General features: G+C 39.1%; 1 protein-coding gene across 6 annotated transcripts in view; it reads right to left on the bottom strand.

Annotated features, from left to right (window-relative positions):
- TPK1 (thiamin pyrophosphokinase 1) overlaps window positions 1–23,018 on the bottom strand; it is a 301,751-nt gene that overhangs the window by 169,969 nt on the left and 108,764 nt on the right. For 4 of the 6 annotated variants that reach the window (XM_085051533.1, XM_085051528.1, XM_085051530.1 and 1 more), the window contains exon 3: window positions 20,873–20,942. The exons of the other annotated variants lie outside the window; for them this stretch is intronic. In XM_085051533.1, coding sequence (XP_084907659.1) covers window positions 20,873–20,942 — 70 coding nt within the window. The remainder of the gene's footprint in view (window positions 1–20,872; window positions 20,943–23,018) is intronic. 6 annotated transcript variants of the gene reach the window in all.

Raw genomic sequence — 23,018 nt, 5'->3', positions numbered from 1 at the left:
TTAGGGGGTGTGAGCCCACATGGGAAGGAATAGAGAAAAGCCATGTAACAGCAGACAGCTGTTTGAAGTCTGTTGTCTCTGTATGGCTGAAATTGGGTAAGTCACTGGGAGGCAGAACTTTTATTAAACCTTTTGTTGCTGACCTCTGCTGCAGCTTTTCCAGAGCTAACAGAGAACCAGGATATTCCAGCGGAGCATTAGCATTTCAAAAGGTACCTGCACCTCTTGCCTAGTACAGCACAGCAGCATTAATTAGAGAGACAGCAGAAGATAAATGCGCATACAAAATGAGAGTTGGGCTCTATTTGATGCTGAGTAACCTCTACCAAAAAGCACCCTCACTTTCATCAGATAAACTCAAGGGAGTACTCTCCCATTTCTACATAAATTAGCTGTACAATGGATGACCCTATTTAATTTTCTGGAACTTCTGATTTAGACAACAATGTATTGCAAAGTTTAACAGAAATTCTTTTAAGGTTTGTACTAATTGAAAAGATGAAAGGTAGGCTTTGAGCTCTAAAGGAACTGATGGAAAAGTGTTTAGTATGTCAATGTTTCTGTTCTTCACTGGGCTGGAGCATCACAACTAGGTAAAGCTCCTGCAGCTGGCAGAGATCCTACTCATTTTAATCCTTGTTTTGCCTTTCTCACTGTATCACCACCTTTACAGAATCAAGGTACCAGTGTCATATTTTAGTTAGCAAAGTCAGCAGGTTTACAGTTACGATTACACACACACAAGCGGTTCTCTCTTTCACAAGACTAGAAGTATTTCAAATAATCATTTTCATGAGCACAGCTGCAATTAAAATGCCTCTGATAAAGCTCTAATTAAAGAATAAAACCACCTTTTATAGTTACTTGACATATGGATGAAATTAAGAAACAAAATAAAGCTGCTACTCTCGTGTATCAATAAATCTGCCTTCTGATCACAGCCTGATGTACTCTATTGAAATAGTTTTTCTAGCAAAGTTTTATTTGTTCAACTTTTTACAAGGGATAAAGAATGAGGGACTGACAAAATGTGTTTGTCTAGTGAAAAATCAGCTTTCTTAACATTTTCTTCTGTAAAACATTTAAACTGCTATACCAAATGGGTAAGTTCATGCCTGTGCTTTGCAAATGAACAGATGCAAAAGGATGTCTGGTTGACAGTGACTTGCCAAACCTAATTTTTATTTCTTTCTACTGCTCATTAGTGAACAAACCGACGTGTAATGAAATATAGTAATGTAAGGAAACCTGCTGCAGTTTCACCCTGGCCACCATATGGGCTGTCTGCTTTCCCAAAGACTCCCAAGTACAAGGAAATGCTATTCCAGCTGTTAACATTAAGCTTTAGCTTAGCTGCAGTGAAGTTCCTTCTCCTGACAGTCAGCACAGCCTCCAATGCCTCCTGAAAAAAACAAGCCTGCTTCAAAACAGGCCATTAAAAGTTAGCTATTACCACCACCACCACAGGGAAGCTCCCTGCAGCTCCCTCGATGGCTAATCTGAAACGAAGACACAGCAATTACACAGCCATGGAATCCAGTATAAAGGTGGGAAATGCTCCTTAGGGGAAAACCTAAATTTTGCACTGACCCAAGTCCCATGTCAAAACCTGAAGTCCCTGCTTCTCAGAGCTTCCTTCATGCCCTGAAAGCACCAGCTGTCACAGAGATATTCAGAAGATACAATCTTTTCCCATCTTTAGCTGGAGTAAATGATCAGCAGCTAATATAACTTACAAAAGTTGAGGATTTAGTTTATATTAGTTCTTTCACAATTTAGCCTACAGCTGATAAAAAAGATAAAGCAGGCATTCAAACTATCTCATACCTGTGGAGTGGCTACAGAGGATACACTGTACTCATCTGACCTACCAAAATTTCACCTTCTGCTTATTAAATCAATTTTACCAAGGAAATACTGATTCTCAGCACAACATAAAATGGCTTTCGTAACCACAGGAGTCTGTGCTGGTTTTTATGTTTGGTACAGACTTAGCAGGCCTAACTCATGAGAAAGAGCTAACAGCAATTCACAGAATCATAGAATGATTTGCACTGGATGGAACCTTAATGATCATCTGGTTCTAATTCCTCTGCCATGGGAAGGGACACCTTCCACTACATCAGATTGCTCAAAGCTCCATCCAGACTGGTCTTCAACAAGTTCAGGGATGATAAATACATCAAGGCAGCAAAATTCTGCAAGAGGTCAAGGTCTGCAAGTAATGCTTCTTTCAGATCATATTAGATTTCTACCACTGTGAAGCCCTAACTGCAGCTATCACTAACAAGCACCAGAAATCTGCACACATGTGCTAAAATCCTTACTAGGTCCCAGTCCTTCAAACCCGCACATGTACAGCCTCACCTGGCACAGACAAACAGCATATCTCCTCTCCAGGGAGAGGGAAGTTCTGTACCAGCTCCATCTGAAACCAGCACAGCTACATGCAACACAGCTGCTGAATCAGTACACACAAGGAGCTCAATGCAAAACTCAAGCTCAGAAGCAAATTCATCCTTACATTCAGAATTGGTAGAGCAGAAGAGGATGTAAAATTATTTTGTTGTATTTTAATACAATCAAAAGAGAGCAATTTTCCACATAATTGCTAAGAAAAAATCTGGCAACAAGTAAACACAAATCACACATCCAAAAAAAAAAAAAAAAAAAGAAGAAAAGGAAAAAAAAGGATAAAAAGAAAAGAAAAAGAAAAGCAGACCCAAAAAAACTGCAAGCATGACCAAGAGAAATCTAAAGGGCATTGTGAAGGGTCTCCAAGGCTACATTGAGAACTTCCTTGACTGAAGTGTATATAAATCTGAGCCAGCTTTAAAACAGCTCAGAGACTGGTAGTAGAGTAGTTATAATGGCAGGGCCTGGTGTGGTTGTTTCCAGAACATTGCCAGCTACACATATGAGAGTCTTAACTGTGTTCAAGAAAAAAATGTATGTGTCTGTCCATCTCCCCCCCACCCATTAGTCAGAATAGGATGCTACAGTGTATTATCAGCAGAGCAAGCAAGAATGTGCTACTACTGTTATTAAGCTTTTAATACCCAGACTGGCTGGGATCTACCTACCAAACTCCTACTGCCTGTTACTTAAGCTGGCTGTCCTTATTAATGTTTCATCAAAAGCAAGGAAATCATACTGTGGAGGAGAGGTTTGAAGAGAACCTGAGCCAGTCCTCCTGTTTGTATCTGCAGCATTTAGTTTACTGCCACTTAAGAGCACAAAAGATAGCGTTGACATATATACCTACCTGACAGATACGAAATCCAGGCAGGTCAATGTATAGATTTATGTGCATATTTGTAAGTAGCAATCACAGAAAAAACCCTGTACACTGGATTGAGGCATTAGAAACTTTACAAGCATACACGTGATACTGTAGAATTGTCTGTTCTCAGTATCTCCCCTCTTCAATCCTCCTCCTTTCCCTCTTTTTGTCTATGTGGGCTAAAAGCACTCTCAGATAGAAACAATCTCATTCTCAATAAGTAACACATTGTCCAAAAAAGTTCCTGTCTTGGCCTCTGTACAAATAATTTTCTATCATGTAGAGTATCTGAAAAAACATTTAATGTAAATTCTGATGCTGTTGCTGCACTGCTTATTATTTTAAAAAATGCAATAATACCCCCATATGAACTTCACAATTTATTATGATTAAAAAAAATTATATAACCCTTGACTGCTATTCTACTAAGTTCTATTATTGTCATAATCAATTTGACCTAATCTTTTGTTAAATTTCAACACTTTTATTAACTTTTCCTATAGGATGAGAACTAGATCTTAAGGACACAGATCTACCTATAAATAATACAAGTGCAATGATGAGCTCTCATTAAGAGCTATCTCTTTATATAAAGTGATAGTAGTTGTTCCTCAGGGAACACATTCAGAGGTCTAAGATCCCTGCTGCCATCTGCACCATGTGCACTGCAAGAAGGAGAACCCTGAGTGGATGCAGCATTGGAAATGCTTTGGAAAAGACGGGACACAGACAAGCTGTGAATCAGACACTTTGAATTAGTGTGTATTGAGATGCTCTGGGAGTAGCCTGAAGACTACCACGGGTGACATGGAATGTAACAACCATTAGAGATGTCATTCAACAGAAGATGTCATTCAACTGAATGACAGTGTGGCCCATTTCTTCAATGTAAAATTCACTACTAGATAATTTTTTCCACACAGTTTAATACCAGCAGGATATTAATTCTCAGGCTGATAAGTTTTTAAAAAATGTGTAAAGTTAGGAGGAATAGACCTACCTGCCTGATAATGAGGTAAGAGACACATATTTCACTGGAATAGTAGAAAAACTGTCACTGAAGGTTACTTTTGTAATTGTTCTTGGAGAGAAACAGAAAGTCCGCCTAAAGATTAACAGAGAACTCTACTTCATTGTAAGCAAAGCCATTGCCTAGATCCTAGGCTGTTAAATACCTGCTAAGTTTTGATGCAAAACAAGCCTGCACCAGCTGGTTACAGCCAGCCAGCTGGTAAGAAATTGGAATTTGGACTTAGATGCTGATAAAAAGACACCAAGATTTTGGACCATTCCCACCTTTAAATTCAGCTCCATGTACCCCAGAAGTTCAGCACACCCACTCTCATCAGGTAGCAATGAGCCTCTGGTGCAGTTCACACTGCAGCAGTTTTTGGGGATCCCATCAGAAGTGTTTCAGGCCATGTGGCTCCCTAACTCAAAAAACCACCACCTCCCTTACCTAGATAGGAATGTCCACGATAGAGAGGGAGGTGGAGAATATCTTCTTTCCAAGCCATTGGATCACAGCCAGGTCCAAGGCCCAAGAAGAACAGGCTACAGCATTCATGAGACGATGCAGCTTTTCCAGAGGCCAAGCTGTGTAATCAAAGGGCAATTTCTTTTCAGTTGTCATCCTGGCTGATGTTGGGGCATGGAAGAGCTCCAGGAAGGAGTAGGTACAAACAATTTTCCCCGTTTCTTTCTTTTACAATGTGGGAAAAACAGTTCACAAATGCAGCTTTCAGATGGGAAAATAAAATAACTAAAATCACCTTTAAAACACGGAAGTAAGGAATTAAATCTACAGCTTACTGGTAACTCATGCTTTTGACCTTTAGATTGATATGATTCAAGATTAAAATAATTCACTCTTCAGAGATAACAGAGTGGAACAAGTCAGTGTGTGAATGTTGGAATTGGCTAATTTCCAAAGAAGGTCGTGGGAATAAAATAAAGAAAAATCTAACAGTTGGATTGACAACTTGTCTATGGTCCTGTGCCAGGATCCTGCCTAATGCACTTGAACAGGCTGAAATATTAAACCACAGAAGCACAAGAACTAAAAGGGAAATTTTGATGAGCTCTTAAACAGGGTCATGAACATGATTGTATTTCTGCTGGCAGTACTAAAAGAAGTCAAAACTTGCCACAGCTTTTCCAGTGTGAATGAGGCAAAGGAAGCACTTTCCCCTCTGATTAAAAATGTGATCCTGCAGAATGGGGAAGGCATCACACTCCGGATGAAAGCCCTCTTCAGCATACTGGCAATGCTATTAGAGTTCTTGAAACCACTACTGAGGTGTATTATGATCACATATATGCATGACAGCGCTGACCACTTAATCCCCATTCTGTCACAGGCAAGTTGGAGAATAAAAATTACACTGATACCCAAGGGTATTTTATAATAGAATATGAAATAAAACAATAAATTTGCAGACGATTTTGGCTTTGCCTCATGGTACTGCATTATGCACCAAATATTCCTGGCCTCTTGTTCATTACTATTTAATTACAACAGAATACCTTTCTTTCAGACTTAATTAACCTCTGAAAGGAGTTTGTGACCTTGGGACCCTCCTGTGCAATTGCAGCGTGCTGTTGGAATATTGCTTTGCCTGGAAACACTTCCTTTAATGCTGAGATTTAATGAAGTGCACAGGTTTTTACAGGGAACACACAAAACACGAGAACCCTGCATGTGGTCACTTAATGAACAAGAGCTAGAGCATATCAATTAGAATCATAAATCAATACTAAATTAACATTAAAAGATGCCACAAGAGTATTCCCAGAGGACAGGCTCATTACAGTAAACATGATCATGAATGCTCTTCCCTATTACTTTCACTGTGGGGCAGAGAGGAGGGAGTAATGAAATGAGGAGGGATTTGTCCATTTAATTCCTATTTGTTTAAACCAGCAGAAGCTTAAGTATCCCACTAAGCCAAATGACAGTGTAGCACAGCTCCAGCTCCTGTCTTTGTCAGAAAATGCTGTTCAAGCTGAAACACTGTGACTCTGAAAGGAAATCAGAGAGCAGTAACCTTTTCACAAGATGAGAGGCAGGACCAGAGCTTGTGCAGTTGCTTTCATTGCTTTGCTGCAAAGCTTTGAACAGTGGATTAATGTTGGCCCCTTGGTGACAATCAGAGCAGACTAGTGCTTGCAGAGTAGGTGCTGGTCCAATAACTCATTTGCTAGGAATGTTAACTCTTCAAAATGGATTCTTCACCATCCTGAGAATTCCTTCTGAGAGCAAAATCACATCAATCCATGCATGCTCCTCATACAATTCCCTCCTGTACAAAACAACCCCAAAATCACCTTATGTACAATTTTCTTTTTGTTTTCCCTACAATTGAATGCATCAGAAAGAAGAGATATTGACATCCACATCTGTCACTTCCTTAATTACAACCATTTGTTGTCAAACCTTACAGATGATGTTATAGCACAAAAAAAAAAAAAAAAAAAAAAAAGAGCCAAAAAAAGAGCCAAAAAAGAAAGAAAGCACGGAATTCTTTACTGACTCTTTGTCTTTTCAGGTGTCTTTTTGGGACAGTCTGTCTTTCACTATTCAAAATACCTTCACGTGCACGATTCCAGTCTGATCTGTCACCAGTATTTAACACCCCTGCTGCAGCTTATAAAATTAGAAAACATCAATCCTCCTACAGATACTGCTGGAATTTGCAGAGGAAAATAATAAAACCTTTCTTTTTTGTTACAGAATAACAGTTGCTCCACTGCAGTTATTAGTAAGGTTTATTCCAGAGACTTGTCTCCTTTTCAGCTTTAGTATCAAAACCCTTTTCATTCCCTTCCCATCTTTTTCCTTGTGCCCTGTTTTTCTCCCTCCCTTCCAATTTTTGCCTTTTTTATATTATGTCCATGCCTAACCTGTTTAGATCCTCCAAACACCAAGGCAAAAACCCTGCTGACAAAGAAACAGAGATATTCAGAGTGCTCTTGCATTGGTGTATAAAGACTCTATGATTCCAAGCCCTTGCAGAGTGACTTCACTTCTGTGCAGAGGGAATGACAGCCACAGGCACTCCTCTGGCCCACAGCTGGATGCTCACCACTGAACAGTGTCATGGGACTTGTAACTCACACCAATTGCAGAAACAATAAATCAATCAATCAAGCACTCTACTACCCACTCACAAGCTTTAAAAAACCCAAAAGAACAGAAGCTGACCTAAAAATCTTACTAGTCTCATACAAAATATTTTGAGCTACACCCACATACCACCCTCTATGCTGAAGAAAAAGGGGAAGTCCAAAGGCACAGCCTTTTATCCGCTGCCGTTGCTACCCTGTGTCATTGTTTCATTCATCAAGCACTCGAAAAATACACCTTTTCTAACCTGCTGATCCTTATCAATCTTCTTCACTGGCATCATATTAGGTCTCTAATGGATGAATCCAGTCTCAAGCTGCAAATCCCTACCTGTCCTTTCACTTAGATAGTCAGTCTAATTTATGCAAAACACATATATTGAATAAATTAAGAAGAAGAGCTACATGATTACTTATTACTTCTATTCTTTTTTTTATATGCCAGATACCTTTGACACAGAGATCAACACACTGAAGAAAATGAAGAGCAAACTGCATGCACATGCATACTCTGTGGTCCAAAACATCTTATCTACACACTCCTGCTAATCACCTCATGTAAGTATGTTGAACTGCCCACTCAGCTTAATTTCAAAAGAAAGAAACTTATTCCAGCTGGAGTTTCTTAACCACCAGGGAAAGCCAGGCAGTTTAAGAGTTAAGTAGCTTGTGTAGGTGGGATATCCCTCAAGAGTTAGACCAAGAATAGATCAAGAATTCTTAGACCAAGAATCATTTATTTCTACAAGGTTAATTTCATTCCTGGTGTTACTGTGACTATTCTAAATATTTTGATCACTGTATGGGCACCTCAAAGTTATTTCACATACAATAAGCAGTAATAATTTCCAACTACTGCCAATGCTGGAATCAGAGTAATAGATGCTCAAACAATATTTACACAGTTAAAAGGCTTTTTGTTTGCTTTGGGATTTTTTTTAAAGCACAAGGGATAAAAATGGATTATGTCCCAGTCTTTGGAGGACGTGGCTACTGACAAAGTAACAGTAGGAGTCTCTCTCTTGCTCCATCCATTTCACAGGCTGTTGGAACCATACCAGGTTGCTGAAAACATTAGATCCAGCTGTGGTGATTTCCCTGCTTGCAATCACCACGGAGAAGTGATGCATCATGTAAAATATCAGTTATAATGCAAGAATTCAGGGCAATGCATGGAGAGGGTGTAATTGCTTAGACATCTAGTGCATAATATCTCACCAATTAAGTCAGTAAACATCCTGAATTCCTACAAAAGCAATCTGGGTCCCTACTCAACAAACACAGGCCCCATATATTTCTGTGTTGTGACAATGAAGAAAAATACCTAAGTAACACTAAAAAGAGAACAAAACTGGCAAGCCTGCATGGAATCGCAGTTCCCCTCATTAACCAGGTGCATTTCAAAATCCTGTAAAAAGCCCCAGCCTAATTTCTAGTAGGATCTTTATGTTGTGTGCCCACAGAAATAGTCACTGGTCAGTCTTGGTTTGTTTCTTCTCTCTCTAGAATGAAACATAAATTTTGACCATGTTCAGCTGTATTCATTCTCACATATTATTTCTCTGACTCTTTTTATTTTGTAGTCTGCCTAATATTCCTTGCTACTCAGAGGAACAAACAAGGACATTGCTCCAAAGCCAATAGAAGCTGAATGCGTCTCTTCCTTAGCCCACTTCAGTAATATGCATATGCCCCTGTTTGAGCCAAAAAGAACTACTGCAGAACAGATGTATTTTTATTCTGAATGTTTCCATGTTCAGACTGTCTCACAACACACAGGTATTTTGGTGGTATGCTAAAGTTGTCATCCAGCCCTTTATCTACTGCTCTCTTCTCTCATCTCTCTAAAGTTCACTCTTCTATGCATATCCTTGCAGTGCTAATCTGTTCCTGAGGTGCTGATATGTACACAAGTGCTTACAAAAAGATAACCAAATGGAAAACATTTGCAAGTAAAGGCATTGCCCACAGCATGCAGAACATGCTCACTCTGGCATCAGAAAATATCTTAGTGCCTTAGTGCATATTACAGTTGAAACACTCCCTATTTCATTGGTGAGCTAATGAGCCAGAGCTGAAAGATGTGCTGATACTAGTCCAGGGTTCTGCGGAGACACTAAAACCAGTTTGCAAATAGACTCTAGACTTACTCGTGTGGAATGTCCCACACAGGTAGAAAAGCATCAAACACAACCCCACCTTTATGCATTTCCATTTGTTTTAAGACCCTCTGTAACCTTGGATCTAATCTACCTGCTGTATGATCAGACATCATTCTGCTCAGTTATTTGGGACCAGTAGGCAAGATAGTTCTGTACAGCTTATACAATTTCCAACAGCCTTTTGACTATCTTTTAACATTAATGCCTGATGTATTTTCATTTTATCTGTTATTGAAAACAGATCTTTCTTCCTTTGCTCAAAAATCAGAATTCTTTACATTTTCATATCATTGACACTCACTACGTTTTCAGGTATCTTGACTAAAACTTTTTTTTTGAAGTCTCCATGTAAGACACAGCAATTTCTCTCCCTTTTTTTTTAAATACAACTAACTCAAAGCATTACAAGATTGTTTCCTCCTCCACCATTGTGCAAAAATGAAGCCCAGGCTGTTACCTAAATAAGGCAGGTAGTATGGTGGTTGCACAGTTGTGTGCATGTCCATGAGTGTGATTTTTGTGTGAACTACGAATTGGGGGAGATTTGAGTTTCTCTGCATGTAAGTGTATTCAGGAGCAGCTTTGGAGGTACCACTGTACACACTATCCACATTTTTGAGCAAGTTATTTCTGGTAGAAGAACAAAACTGATTCTGTGATGTCTCAGAGCTCCAATTTTTTAACAAGGATTAACCCTCTTGTCTTAAATTATGGAATTTGTAGAGCTGACTGGTAACCTTAATTTTAATTTAAGGTTACCAGTCAGTTTAATTTTCAATCAACCAACAATTATTTGATGCTCAACCCTTCACATGGATGGCTTTGCAACTGGTTCTGCAGTTTTTGCTCTATGGTTCATCCTTGTCAGAAGAGGCACAGGGTATTCATCTTTTAACCCTAAATAGTGAATATATTAAATATTATTTATCAGCTGTAACAAGCAGCCTTGATCATAGTTTGAGAACACAGTTCCTTGTTCTTGACAGCATTTTCTGTGAAAACAACGGTGGCACAAAACATTTTTAAGTGAAAAGCTGAAAGAGTCCATTTGTGGAACGAAACCACTCGGAATACAATTAGATTTAAAAACAAATCTTAGCAGAACAACTAGGAAAAATAGTTTAAAGATGAATGGATTTATATTCTCAAGTTTTACTCCTCATTATATTCTACAATACATAAAATCCCCCCATTTGCAATCTTCTGGCTTCACTAACACTAAATTAAAACAGATTTGAAGAATACAATCATCTGTTCTGAAAAGAAAAGTGTCCATTTGAATGCAAATTGTTAAAAGTCAGAAATTCTGGCTTTCACATATTTATAAAAAGACAGCAAAGTCTACTGAAGAAAGAGAATAGGAAAGAAAACCAAGCAATAAACACCCAGAATATGTTTATGCTCCAACAATCACTAATAAGTTTACTGAAAGAACATTTCAGAGACAGCAAAAACTAATGTGAATAATTTAGCTATGGGTATTTTTTGCCTTCAGTCTCATTATGCAATACACTGTGATTTGAAGTCACCTGCAAAGGACTATACCTGCTCTTTGCCAGAATTCTGCAGGCTAGGAAAAAAAGAAAACCAAAAAGAGAATGGGTGTTATAGCACTAGTAATCCCTCCCTAAAAGTCTGAAGTGTAACAGTGCAGATTACTCAACTCTAAGGTCATTTATAAACATACATTCATTTTAAGGCATTGATAGCACATGGATTTCTGTGCTCCCTGATTGAACACGGCTCTTGGCATTCTTCTCAGGTCCTAACAGAGCTTCTTTCAAATCTGAGATCATTCTTGCCACATTCAATATAAAATCTGTACTTTAAATTTTAAATGACAACTACTATTGCAGAAAAGACCCAGCTTGGTTTGAGGCTTCTTAGAACTTTCTAGTTTTGCTTAGTTTCAGGAACAGGAAAGCTCCCAGTCCCCAAACTGCCCCAAGCACTTGTAGAAAGCATTGCTCCACAAAAACAAGCATTGCCTGCTTAATCCTTAATTTCTATTGATAGTCAGAGGTGCAAAGGAAACACAGGCATACATTTCACCCTAACACTCCACACAGAGTCACCTTGTCTTGGATCCTGAGAATTACTCCTTAGGCACAAGAAACCAAACCACTATAGAGTGCTGAGTACTCTTTGGCCAGCTCAGGAGTCTTTTCCAAGCTGCTTGCTCCAGATGTGACTCAATGCATGGATATTTTATCACTGTGAAGTCCTAACTTCTAGCATTGGGGTGGCCATAAATGATTTTTACCATGTCATAAAGCCAGAAATCACCCAGATGGCAATGACATTCCTCTACTTACAGTACACTAGGGGCAGAGATACAGCTATTTGAAGAATAAGCTGAAGCAGTACAAACCCTCTGATTGAAAGACCTGGGATTAATTGAAACTGTCCCTTTATTCTCCATTCTCCTCAGCCCCTTTTTTCCCTGCTTTTTTTTTTTTTTCCCCTAGAACTACTGTTCTGGACAAATTGTGACACTTTATTTTCCTGGCTGGCAATTTAAACTTGGTTTATGGTGCTCTTACTGGGACAGTGCAGTTTTATGGGCAAAACACCTCTCTTGCAGCCAGGAGACCTGGTTTCTAAAGTTGAACTGTCCACCTGTTTTGTTTTTGCTCATCACTCTATCTCCCTAGATTCTTGTCCTGGTCCTTCTTATCTACTTCTTAACAAGATTAGAATAATTCCAAAACAGCAGAGATTCACACTTAATGTTTGTTTATGTAACTGAAACAGGGTCCTAATGCCACCTTTAAATATCTTGAGGCATCCAAAAAAAAAAAAAAAAGAAAGAAAATCAGGGAATTTATGGCAAAGCATGCAGATCCCTGGAGCATTCAGGGAGATCAAATCTGCTTCCACCTAGGACCTTCTATTCATTATTAAATACTGATCTCATGAGGAATGATACCTGGCCCTTTGATAGGCTCATCTTTTAACAATGAAATATCGAAACTCTGATGAGATCATGTGAATGAGGAAAGCATTTTATTGCTTCTTTAGAACTATTTGCCTGCATTGCAGAGGTAACTAACTGAGAATGTAAGATGATTTTGTTACTCACTGCAAGACTTTGAGCAAATTAATAAAGGAACAAAATAAAGGTCTTGCTTCCCAGTTCTCCATTTTTACCTGTAGACAATCCTCTCACTTTTACTCTAGACAAAACCTGGTACATCTACATCTGACTCTTGTGAATCATATCCAGAGGTTCTACCTAGAGCTGCTTTTTCTTGTCTACTCTTCTCCTGTAAAGAAAGCATGGTCCTGTGGTAAGGCAGTAACTTGCTTCCACTGTTTCCTAAATTAAAAGAAACAAAGCATTCGTACATCCATGTACACACATGTACCTCAGGGATGAAAAGCCAGCCATTTCACAGCTTCTGTAAGGGCATGATGAGACCCAGCCTTTATATTAGATCTAACTTTCAGGAGTCACAATAACAGGCAGCACTGTCACCTCCCATAATTTTAATTATGAATATTACTATGATTCTACAATTACCATCTTGACTAGCAAAAGTAATAGAAATTCAACAAAAAGAGTAATTTAATCTCAGCTAGATACTGTTAATATTTATAAGACCATATATTTTATTGTTATCTGCTATTTGATTTTCAGTTTGAGGTAATGATTAAAAAAACCCCTTGCCTATTTTCTGTTATGCTTTAGGTAGTAACTACAATTAGAAGCAGCTCCAAGTAAACCCAGTTGCTGATGTCTCTCTCAAAATATATGTCCATTTCATCTGATATGCAAAAGAGTACTTCTTCCCCTTCTAATATTCTCAAGTGAATCCACACTAATGGCTGTGTAACTCCCAGATTTTTCCTTTATAGCATGCAATGACTAAGTAAATAGAAATAACTCCTTTTTTCCAGAATAATACATACTCCTGGGTCTGGCTAAGGCAGCTGTTTAATATGAAGAGGAACCTTGCAGTAAAAAAAATAGACCAATGATTCCAAGTCTCCTAATTTCTGTAAGCATTCGATTCAGAGACCAAATCAGTCTGATATGCCTAGTGATGTCACTGCCCTAATACTTTCAGGAAATGGTTTCCAATACAGGAAGCTAATTTTGGTTTAAATCAAGGACTGAATCTATGCATATTTTGTGATATTCATGTCCTGCTACCTCAACTCTTCACTGTTTCTGGAACAAATCTTGACTTATATTAACAGTGCACAGCTACTGGAACATAAATGCATTTGAAAATGCAATCGAGTGAAAGTAATTAAATTGAAGATATAAATGAAAAAAGCAAAGAAAAACTACATGATCATAAGGTATCTTGAGAATTTCTCACCTGCACTACCTGAAGTGAACACATTATGCAACTTCAAATGGATTCATCTTTCCAAACACTAAGAGATAAGTTGCTTGGGTTTCTTTAAATTTGTTAGCACCTGGTTGTTTTCTAAAGATTTAAAAATGGATTCCAAGTAATGTATTTCCTAAAAGAGGAAACTGTGAATAGGGATGTTTTCTTCTGAACTCTCCTGCAGAATTCATTACAATAAATGCAAGATTCCAATTTTTATCTTTAAACACTGCTATAGTTTTTAGGTCCGGCAAAGATGTCTGATGTAAAAGATCTCCTTGAGACATTTGACAAATAAAGCACTGCCTAAGCTTTCAATTTCTTAGCTTTTGGATTGTAATCCCTCAAATCAAAGAACCCTTCACCAGCAGTAAAGCAGCAAAGGTGCTGGCTTTGACCTAACAGTTTCAGAGGCCATATTTTTCTAAAACATTACTGAAACATATCCTCATATCACCATGAATAAAGTGAAAACTTCATATGTATAACTATCTCACTTCCTCCCAAAATCATACAATGAATAGATTTAAAGACAAGAAACGACCATTGTACTCTTCTAGTATAACACTATACTCAGAAAATCTCATTCAGTGTTTTCTGCATCAGTGCCCTAAATTTTGCCTGAATATTAGATAGCTAAAAAACAATACTCAGTTTAATCTGAAGAGTTCAAGTAAAGCATTCCTCTCAACTCCACATTAAGCTACATCAATGGCTAATTACCTTCATAAGTACCCTATTTCTAATCCAATACGGAACACAGCAAAGTATATATGATTTTCTCAGTATAATAATCTTATTAGGGACCCACTTTTCCATGAGTAGAAGGTTATTCAAGAAACAAGACAGAAGATCTCATTTTACACATGGGGTTTGCTAGCTGTTGTCCGACTGTTTCTCTTTTGATTATCTTGACAATGAAGGCACTGGTTCTTGGATTAGGCAAAGTCAGTATAAGTAATAAAGAGCCAACTGAAGTAGCCAAGGCACTACTAACCCTCACTAATTGCTAAAATGCACACATGAAACCATCAAAATATACAGACAATTCCACTATGAGTTATCTTTCTACTTTTCACACTAGCAAGTATATGACTGCTTTTCCTCATGGAAGTTACATTAGCTTAGTCTTCCTATCCAAAGGCTAAATTCTTGCTTAACTTTAAAACTTTGAGACAAAATAAAGGCCTGGAAAACACACACAGCTTGGAAGAAAAACACAGGGATTTGTGTGCAGTTGCAGAGCTATAATCTTCTTGGGATCACAGAAACTTGGATTGAGTGTTGCAATAAGGGGATGCAGGCTTTTTAGGAAGAACAGGATAGGAGGATGGGGAAGAAAAGTTGCCCTTTCTGTAAGAGAGAAACTGGAGTGCACAGAGCTCTGCCTGGGGATGGGTGAAGTCAGGCAAGCTAAAGCCGAAGTGGACTTGCATCTCAACAGGGATGTCAAAGATATAAGTTGATTGCAAAAAGATTTCTTTGAGGCCTGTATTTGAAATTTAGCGGCTGCCTCAAATGGAAATGTCCACAAAATTTATTCCTAATCTTTAAACACTCCTGTAGAGCTTCTTGAAGAACACTCCTGTAGAGCTTCCATTCATGCCCAGTTCAGAGAAGAATTGTATAATAGCAGCTGCATTTTCATGCATCACCTGAGTTCACATCATGTGTGTTTAATATGTAGAAAATGCTAGTTTTCATTTTCCAGTTTTACTGCTACTCTTATATTTTATACAGTTCACAGGAAGAAACTGAAAGGGGTGAAACTGATGTTCTCAGTGACTGTAGGCAAGCCAACTAGTGTCACACAGTAAGTCTGAAATACTAAGTGGAACCCCAGAAACATAGTATTTTTCATGTTTGGATTATCCTTCCTCTTCTAGAGCTCACCCCTCTCCTCTTTAGCCTGTTGCTCTTAACATTGCAAAACCTGAGTACACGATGAATTCGACATCCCTCTGGAAAACAGCATCCATGACACAAGTGTTAATGACTGGTTTTGAAGGTTCCAATACGATGGTAGTTTTCAACGCATTTTCACCTTCGTATACCCCAAAGCCAGTGACATCCAGGTTAATCAATGCCTGAAGATTTAATCAGAAAGTGTTGAGAAACAAGTTCTGTAGTGTGATTCAGATAAGCAACAGCCTCATGCTGAAGTGGAAAGCAGTGCTTCATAATGATTTGAGAAAATTCAAAATTGGATAGGTAAGGCAGATAGAATAAGGCAGTGCAAAAAATCCAGAAAGATCAGTAACTTACCATTAACTCTGATTAGGTGCAAACGTTTAGCAATCAAGAACGGTTTAGCAATAATCCTTATTTCTAAGTGGGAGCTGGTGTTAACAGTCTAAGGAAAATAAGCTTTCTGGACTGTAGAGTCAGAGAGAGAAAAGCACCAGCATTCAGCCCTTTTCTACTCCTGCCTTTCCTGTATCCCCCAACACTGACTAGCTCCCATGCACCAGCCTCTTTAAGGGAAAGTTATCCTGCCATTTTGGTTACTCTTTTTAGCCCTCATGCTCTAGAAGGCAATTTGTTTTAACATGTCATTGAAAAAACCCAGCATGGTTTCTCCTTGTTAGTTCTTTAAAAAATGAAGGTTTTCTTGGACTGGTTTGTTTTTAAACAAAAATAATTGCAAATCAGATGTGAGAAAATGGGAAAACCAAACTAACATCATAAAAATGACACCATAAACACAGATGAAGATATATAACATCTTACATATCTTAACCTCATGACCTGAAGTCTCATTGCTATGTCAGACTGGTCAGTGCCATAGAAAGGAAGATGGGAACTTCCTTTGCTTAATGGGTCAAACACAAAGGCAAGTCAAGACATCAGTGGAGAAAACAGGAAACAGATGGGGGCAGGAAGCTCTTGAATCACTCTTTGCTGCTTTTCATCCACCAGCATAGGCCAACATATTGAAAAGCAAGTTAAAGAAATATTTGGCACTGAGAAAGTCTCCTGCATATCATCTTGCCTGGTTTCAGACACAGCAATTTTAGAACTGAGTCCAATAAGAGCAATAAGAAAAGATGGCTAATAGAAAGACCAAACAAGCTCAGCATATTTTAGTCCAAAGCAGAGCAAGCAGGATGCAGGGCTGGGAGGGCAGACAGGGCTGTCACTTGACGATTTTTAAGAACCAGCTAACTAGTTATGCATCAGGAGTGGAACAGATAGCTTTGTCTCCACCTTAAAGCAGAGGAAAAGTAGGATGGATCTCGAGGTAATTTTTAGCTCTGTATTTTCTAGAGTATGGGAATGGGCAATTCAAAATAGCCACAGTACTTCACTGCTGACTGGACCCAACCCACAGAGAGATGTGTTGCCTTCCTGGGGCCCAGAGAAGAGACATCATGAAGAAATTCCACAAGGTGGTATGGCCCACTGATTATTACCTGCTACTGGTTTTCTGAAAGGATATCAATGAAGTCCCAAGAAGAAGGCTGTGGACAAGAAAGAGGTACCTCAGGGCCTTGGAGCAACCGCTCAAGGGGTCTGCAGCACAAGTTATGTTCTCTCCTGTCCTGCCACTTGCCAGGAATGTTGGGGCAGTATATAGGAAAATCATGCAGATGAAGATCTAGCTTTGAGACTGGTGTTAGCAGCAATATTGTGGGAGTTTTGATCATGTGTTGTTTATATGACACCAACCCCGCTAGCAATAAATGGGGTTAGACAGAAGGGGGAAAAATAATCGTAGCTCAGAAGTTAGTTGGGCTTGTTGAAAGAGCTTTAAACAAGATTTGAAGGGGGATGGGGGCATAGCCAGGCTTGACAGAGATAAGGTGTAGGAAGCAGAGAACTATAGCAACCACGGTAACAGCAAAAGGAGGGTCAAGAGGGCATACCTTGATTAAGCCCAAACATCCAAAGATATAATAACCACCAGACAAGATTATGGGTCATCCCTCTGCACCCCTCCTGGGATATTGACACAATCAAATACCTCTATAAAGTGCCTGTGTGCAAACACACACCGTAAGGGGAACAAACAGGAGGAACTAGAGATCTCTGTGCAGTCACATATCTCACTGCGGTTATGGAGATATAGTGGGGTAGCTCCCATGACTGGAATGTTGTCATGAAGGGCTACACACTGTTTAGGAGAGACAGACCATGAAGGTATGGTAGTGGAGCTGCCCTCTACGAGTGAGGCAATACTTGGAATGTATTGAGCTGTCTTGGTGAGGATGATGAGAAAGTTGAGGGCTTATGGGTTTGGATAAAAGGACAGACGGGTAAGGGTGACAGCTGTTGTGGGTGTTTGCTACAGGTCGCCTGAGCAGGAGGAGGAGGTTGATGAGGCCTTCCACAGGCAGCTCAAAACAGTCTCAAAGTCACAGGCGCTGGTTCTTGTGGGAGACCTTAACTACCCTGACATCTGCTGGAGAAACAACACAGTGATGCATAAACAGTCCAGGAGGTTTGGGCAAAGCACTGATGACTAGCTCCTGACACAAGAAATGGAGGATACCACAAGGAATGGTGTGCTGCTTGACCTTGTGGATGCTGGGTACAGATTTGGCTGTAGTGACCATGGGGCTATGGAGTTCAGTACCGGGAAGGAGGAAGCAGGGCAGTGAGTAACATTGTAACCAGGAACTTCAGAAGAGCTAACTTCAGCCTCTTCAGGGATCTTCTTGGGAGAATCCCATGGGAAGGAGGCCTTCAGGAAATAGAGGTCCAGGAGAGCTGGCTGATATTCAAGGATCACTTCATCCAGTCTCAAGAATGTTGCATCCCAATGAGAAAGAAATCAGGCCAAGGGGAAAAAGGCCTGTGTGTATGAACAAGGTACTCCTGTCATTACTCAGGTATAAACAGGAAATATATAGGAAACTGAATCAGTGTCAGGACACTTGGAATGAATTCAGAGAGATTGTCACAGTAAGTATAAATGCAATGAGGATGGTTAAGGTCCATTTGGAATTAAAGCTGGCCAAGGCTGTCAAGGACAACAAGAAGGGCTTCTTCAACCCACTGTGGTCCCTTCCAACTTTACCCATTCTGTGCTTCTGTAATATAAATTTATTTCCAAAGGAAGACACCTGTGCAACAACCTCATATTGAAAGCAGTTTTCTTGCCAAAATATTATCATTTATTCCCATTCTAAAGGATTCTTCATAGACTTTAGTGTCACTGAGAACCAAGCTCAAAATATCAATCAAATTTTTTAATTTATATCTCTTGTATATAATAATCTCTCTAAAATTAAAGGACAACAGTTTTTTAGGTTTTGAAACAACACCATTAGGTATCAGGGTTTTGAATAAAGTATAGTTTTAAAAGAAGGTTAAGACAGCATTAAAAAATCATTACCATGTCAGTAGAGTCTGAGCAGATGGCTCTTTAATAGCAATGGACAGAGAATTTACAGAAAAATACTTCAGAGAAGTATTCTTTCCAGCAGAATGATTTCTTTAAAGACAAAAATCCAAATTATGCACATCTTTTTTGTTTCAAAAGAACTACTTTGAAGGTAAAATATACCTACCCAAAGCAATTAAGATGAGAAGAAGAAAGACAGAAGAAAAGAATACTCCAAGGGCCACGTATGCAAGGCTGAAAGAACTATTAAGTCAAAGTCTAATCTTCTATTTTCCCCTGAATTATATTTATTTAATATAAACATAAAGGTGTGCAGAACAGATGAATGGGTTACCAGAGAAGGTAAAGCAAAAGCTGTCAAATGTTGTTCTTTGGAGAGCATCACGATTATCAAAGAGAACTGTTTGCTGCAAGTCAGTCTTGAATTCAAACAGATACCTGCCTAAGTTTTTCCTGGCTCTGTGAGCAACTACTAGAAAAGGAGAAATACAATGTTGTAGGACATATTCTACAACAGTAGTGGTTCCCAGACTCCAGTCTTGGTTTTAGCAGTTGTAGAACTTCAGATAAACTTCTCAAAGGAAGAAATTGTTAGTTAATTTTTACTTTTAGACTACAGTCTTCCTCTCTAACTCTATTCTGAAGGAGAGGAGGAAACTGAGCTTCCCCATGCCTCCATCATACTTTCCATGAGATGAAAAGCACCACGTGTGTCAGATTTTGCGTATGAATAAAACTGTTCACAAGATTGTAAGCTCTACCTGATACTTTCTCATTGCTTTGCTCCGAGAGTCAGTTTCATCAATTTGCTTTTATGGAACTATTTATTTATGAATTCTTGCTCAAAACAACTGAAAATCCCAAAGACAACAAAAAGAATGCTTAGCTAAATTTGCACAGCATTCCATGGTTCTACTACAAAAATAAGAAAACACTTGAATGCAGCATTTTGCATCACAACCCCAGCTCAACACTTCTGGTGCAGAAACCTGGGATATTTTACAATTTTAAATGCCACTGCAGAAAACAATAACATATTCTTTCAGTCATATTTCCTCACCTAGTGTACATATTTATAGATAATCTCTGTACTTGTCTTTGGTCATTTATGATGCCCTGACACTAACTGAGAAATAATTCAAAAAGAAGACTTCCTATTTTACTATCCATTTCACTTCACAAAGTAGGCAGATTTCCTCTAAGGCCTCACATGACAAATGAAGAGGACATACTTTGTTTCAGCTCGTGGTGACAGGCATCAGATGTTCCTTTAGGCAACCCTTGCTAGGGGCAACAGCAAGCTTTTTCAGAGGCCTAACTCTGATGGATGCATAGAACCAAACAGACTGAGAGCAGGGCTTTCAAGAGAAAAAAAGACCAGTGGGCATCAGGGAAAATGGTATTTCAGGCTACCTGTGTTTTTAAAAATTGTAGCTGGGAATAAAAATTTAAGATAATGTGAAGAAAATATTATACTACCTGCCACAGTTCATTAAAGTGCCATGCACAGAGCAGGCAGCTACTTAAGAAACGGAACAGATCCTGTTCCTCCACATTTTACTTTCATTGAGAAAAGATGACTTCAATGACTTCAAGTGTATCGCTCACACACCTTTCCTGGCTCCCTTCCATGACCTGGTAGAGATGATTGGCAGCTCCATCAGCACAAGCTCTAAGGGCAGCTGCAAGTGAAGAAAGAGAACATCAGTACGTTTGCATTATAAACAAAAAACCCACAATCAATTGACAACGCTGTGTAAATTTAATTGTTCATAGTGGCATAGGGAATAAGCTTGAAATCTTGTATGGCTTTTAGCTTCCTGTCTTGACTGCTTTTCCTGTTTCTCTAAACAGAAGTTTGATCATTTTTTATCAGACTAGTGCCAACCTTCATCTGACTGTGCCATTGTACTTGCAAATAGCTTATTTCTATCTATCTGAACCTGCTGCCCAGTCAGCCTAAACTATAAGACAGGTAAGTATTCAAAACCTGGAAGGGCCCACCCTCTGTCCATGGATGGAACGTCCACCCTGTCACAAGTGGGAACTTGCACTGTAACCACAACTATCTTCTCACCCAGACAGAAAATTCCCTAGGGTGACTCTACAGCAACCTGCAAAACAACTAGGGGAAAAAAACAATGAAGAGTTAATCATGACAATACCATTTTTCTCTTTTATTCCCTTCCTAAGGCACAAAAATGGTAACTTTATCACAGTTTCTATATTGTTCCACAGACTGTTTGAATCTTCTGATATAAAGTAGGTAGGTTAGGTCTTAGCTTTAAATCTTGGACTATCCTGGTAGAAAACCACATTAATTTTCAGTGCTTTCACCTAACTTGGGGACCACAAAGGGCATCTGACACTAATTCCAGTTGATTTAAACAAGCAGAGACATGCTGTTCTCTTGTGATCCCTTTGTTTGTATAGACTTCAGTCAGAGCAAAGAGTCAAGTCTAACACTATTATTACAAAATCAAGCATAAATTGGTATATTTTATTCATAAGCTTCCCTATTAATCATCATTTAACTAACACAAAGCTCTTTCATGAGATTTTAAAAACCTGATAAGCTATTAAAGATTGAAAATGACCATCTTGTCTTAGCACTCTTTATCAGTTTTTCTCTGAGATGCACAAGTTAGATAACCATAGCACACAAAATAAAAGAAGCTGTCGCTTCCACACTAGGGCAAAGAGAGACTGACTGGTAATCCTAAAAGGGCTGAAAGTCACAGGGCCGGAGGGGGAAATGAGGAGAGACAAGGAAAAAAAGGGTACAAACAATCAAATCAGGCACTTCTTGCCTCTGAGAATTCAATTTTCAGCTAAAGCTACTTTCCTTTGGTGTTTATTTTTCAGTCAGAACCACCACTCAGCAATGATATAAACCTGTATCTTTCCTTTTGGTGTACATTAGGTGGGCAATCAAGCCACCTCTCCCCCTACTTAGCCAGCCTATACAAACACGGACAACAGAGTTCACCACTAACAGCTGCTCTCATCTTTAAGTCATTCTTTCTTATGTGGGTGCTGAACTCCCACCAATGTATTTGTAAATTAGTATCTACTATGCAGTACCATGTGACTTTGGCTGAGGCTTTCATCACAGGTAGCTTTGGATACCTCAACTTTTTTTCCTTCAGGCTGAAGCCATGTGCAGGGCAGGAGAACAAGCACTGTGCACCTCTGTATTGCTTCCAGCACAGCTTCTGCTCCTGCTTTCTACAGTCCCCACTAAGGCAAGCACTACTGCCCTCAGCCTTCTTGTACAAACCATGCTTTTCTCTGTCTCCTTACACCACTTCACCCACTCCTTACAGACTCTACCCAAATCCATACTAACAAGCCAAAGTCAAGCAGATTTGATCCTGACAAATATTATGAGGTGAAATATTATGAGATTATTTCTAGATTATTCTAATAGCTTGCCAGCCACTTACTATAGGGATTCACTGCTTGAGGCAAGCACCTCATCCAGTCTGATGAATATAACACCAGAAGACAAGAACAACACTTTTTGCCCTCTGTGTTTGACTGAAAGATTTCAACTTATCCTTTCACTTGAGGTTACAGCTGAAAATGGATTGATAGACTTCTTTTCCCCTGGGCATATTTGTTAAATTGTCTCACAGAGTTCAGCTCACACAGAACATAGTAATGGCCCATTGCAAGAAGAGTGTGTAATACCTGTCCTTAAATCAGCTATCCTGTCCACTGGCTTATTGGACAGATAGGAAGCATCTAAGCAAGGC

The sequence above is a fragment of the Lichenostomus cassidix genome, chromosome 2 (genome assembly GCF_008360975.1).
Source record: "Lichenostomus cassidix isolate B80296 chromosome 2, HeHo_3.0, whole genome shotgun sequence".
Lineage (NCBI taxonomy): Eukaryota > Metazoa > Chordata > Aves > Passeriformes > Meliphagidae > Lichenostomus > Lichenostomus cassidix.
Note: the sequence above shows the minus strand (reverse complement) of the source record. Positions and strands in the feature narration are given on the sequence as shown.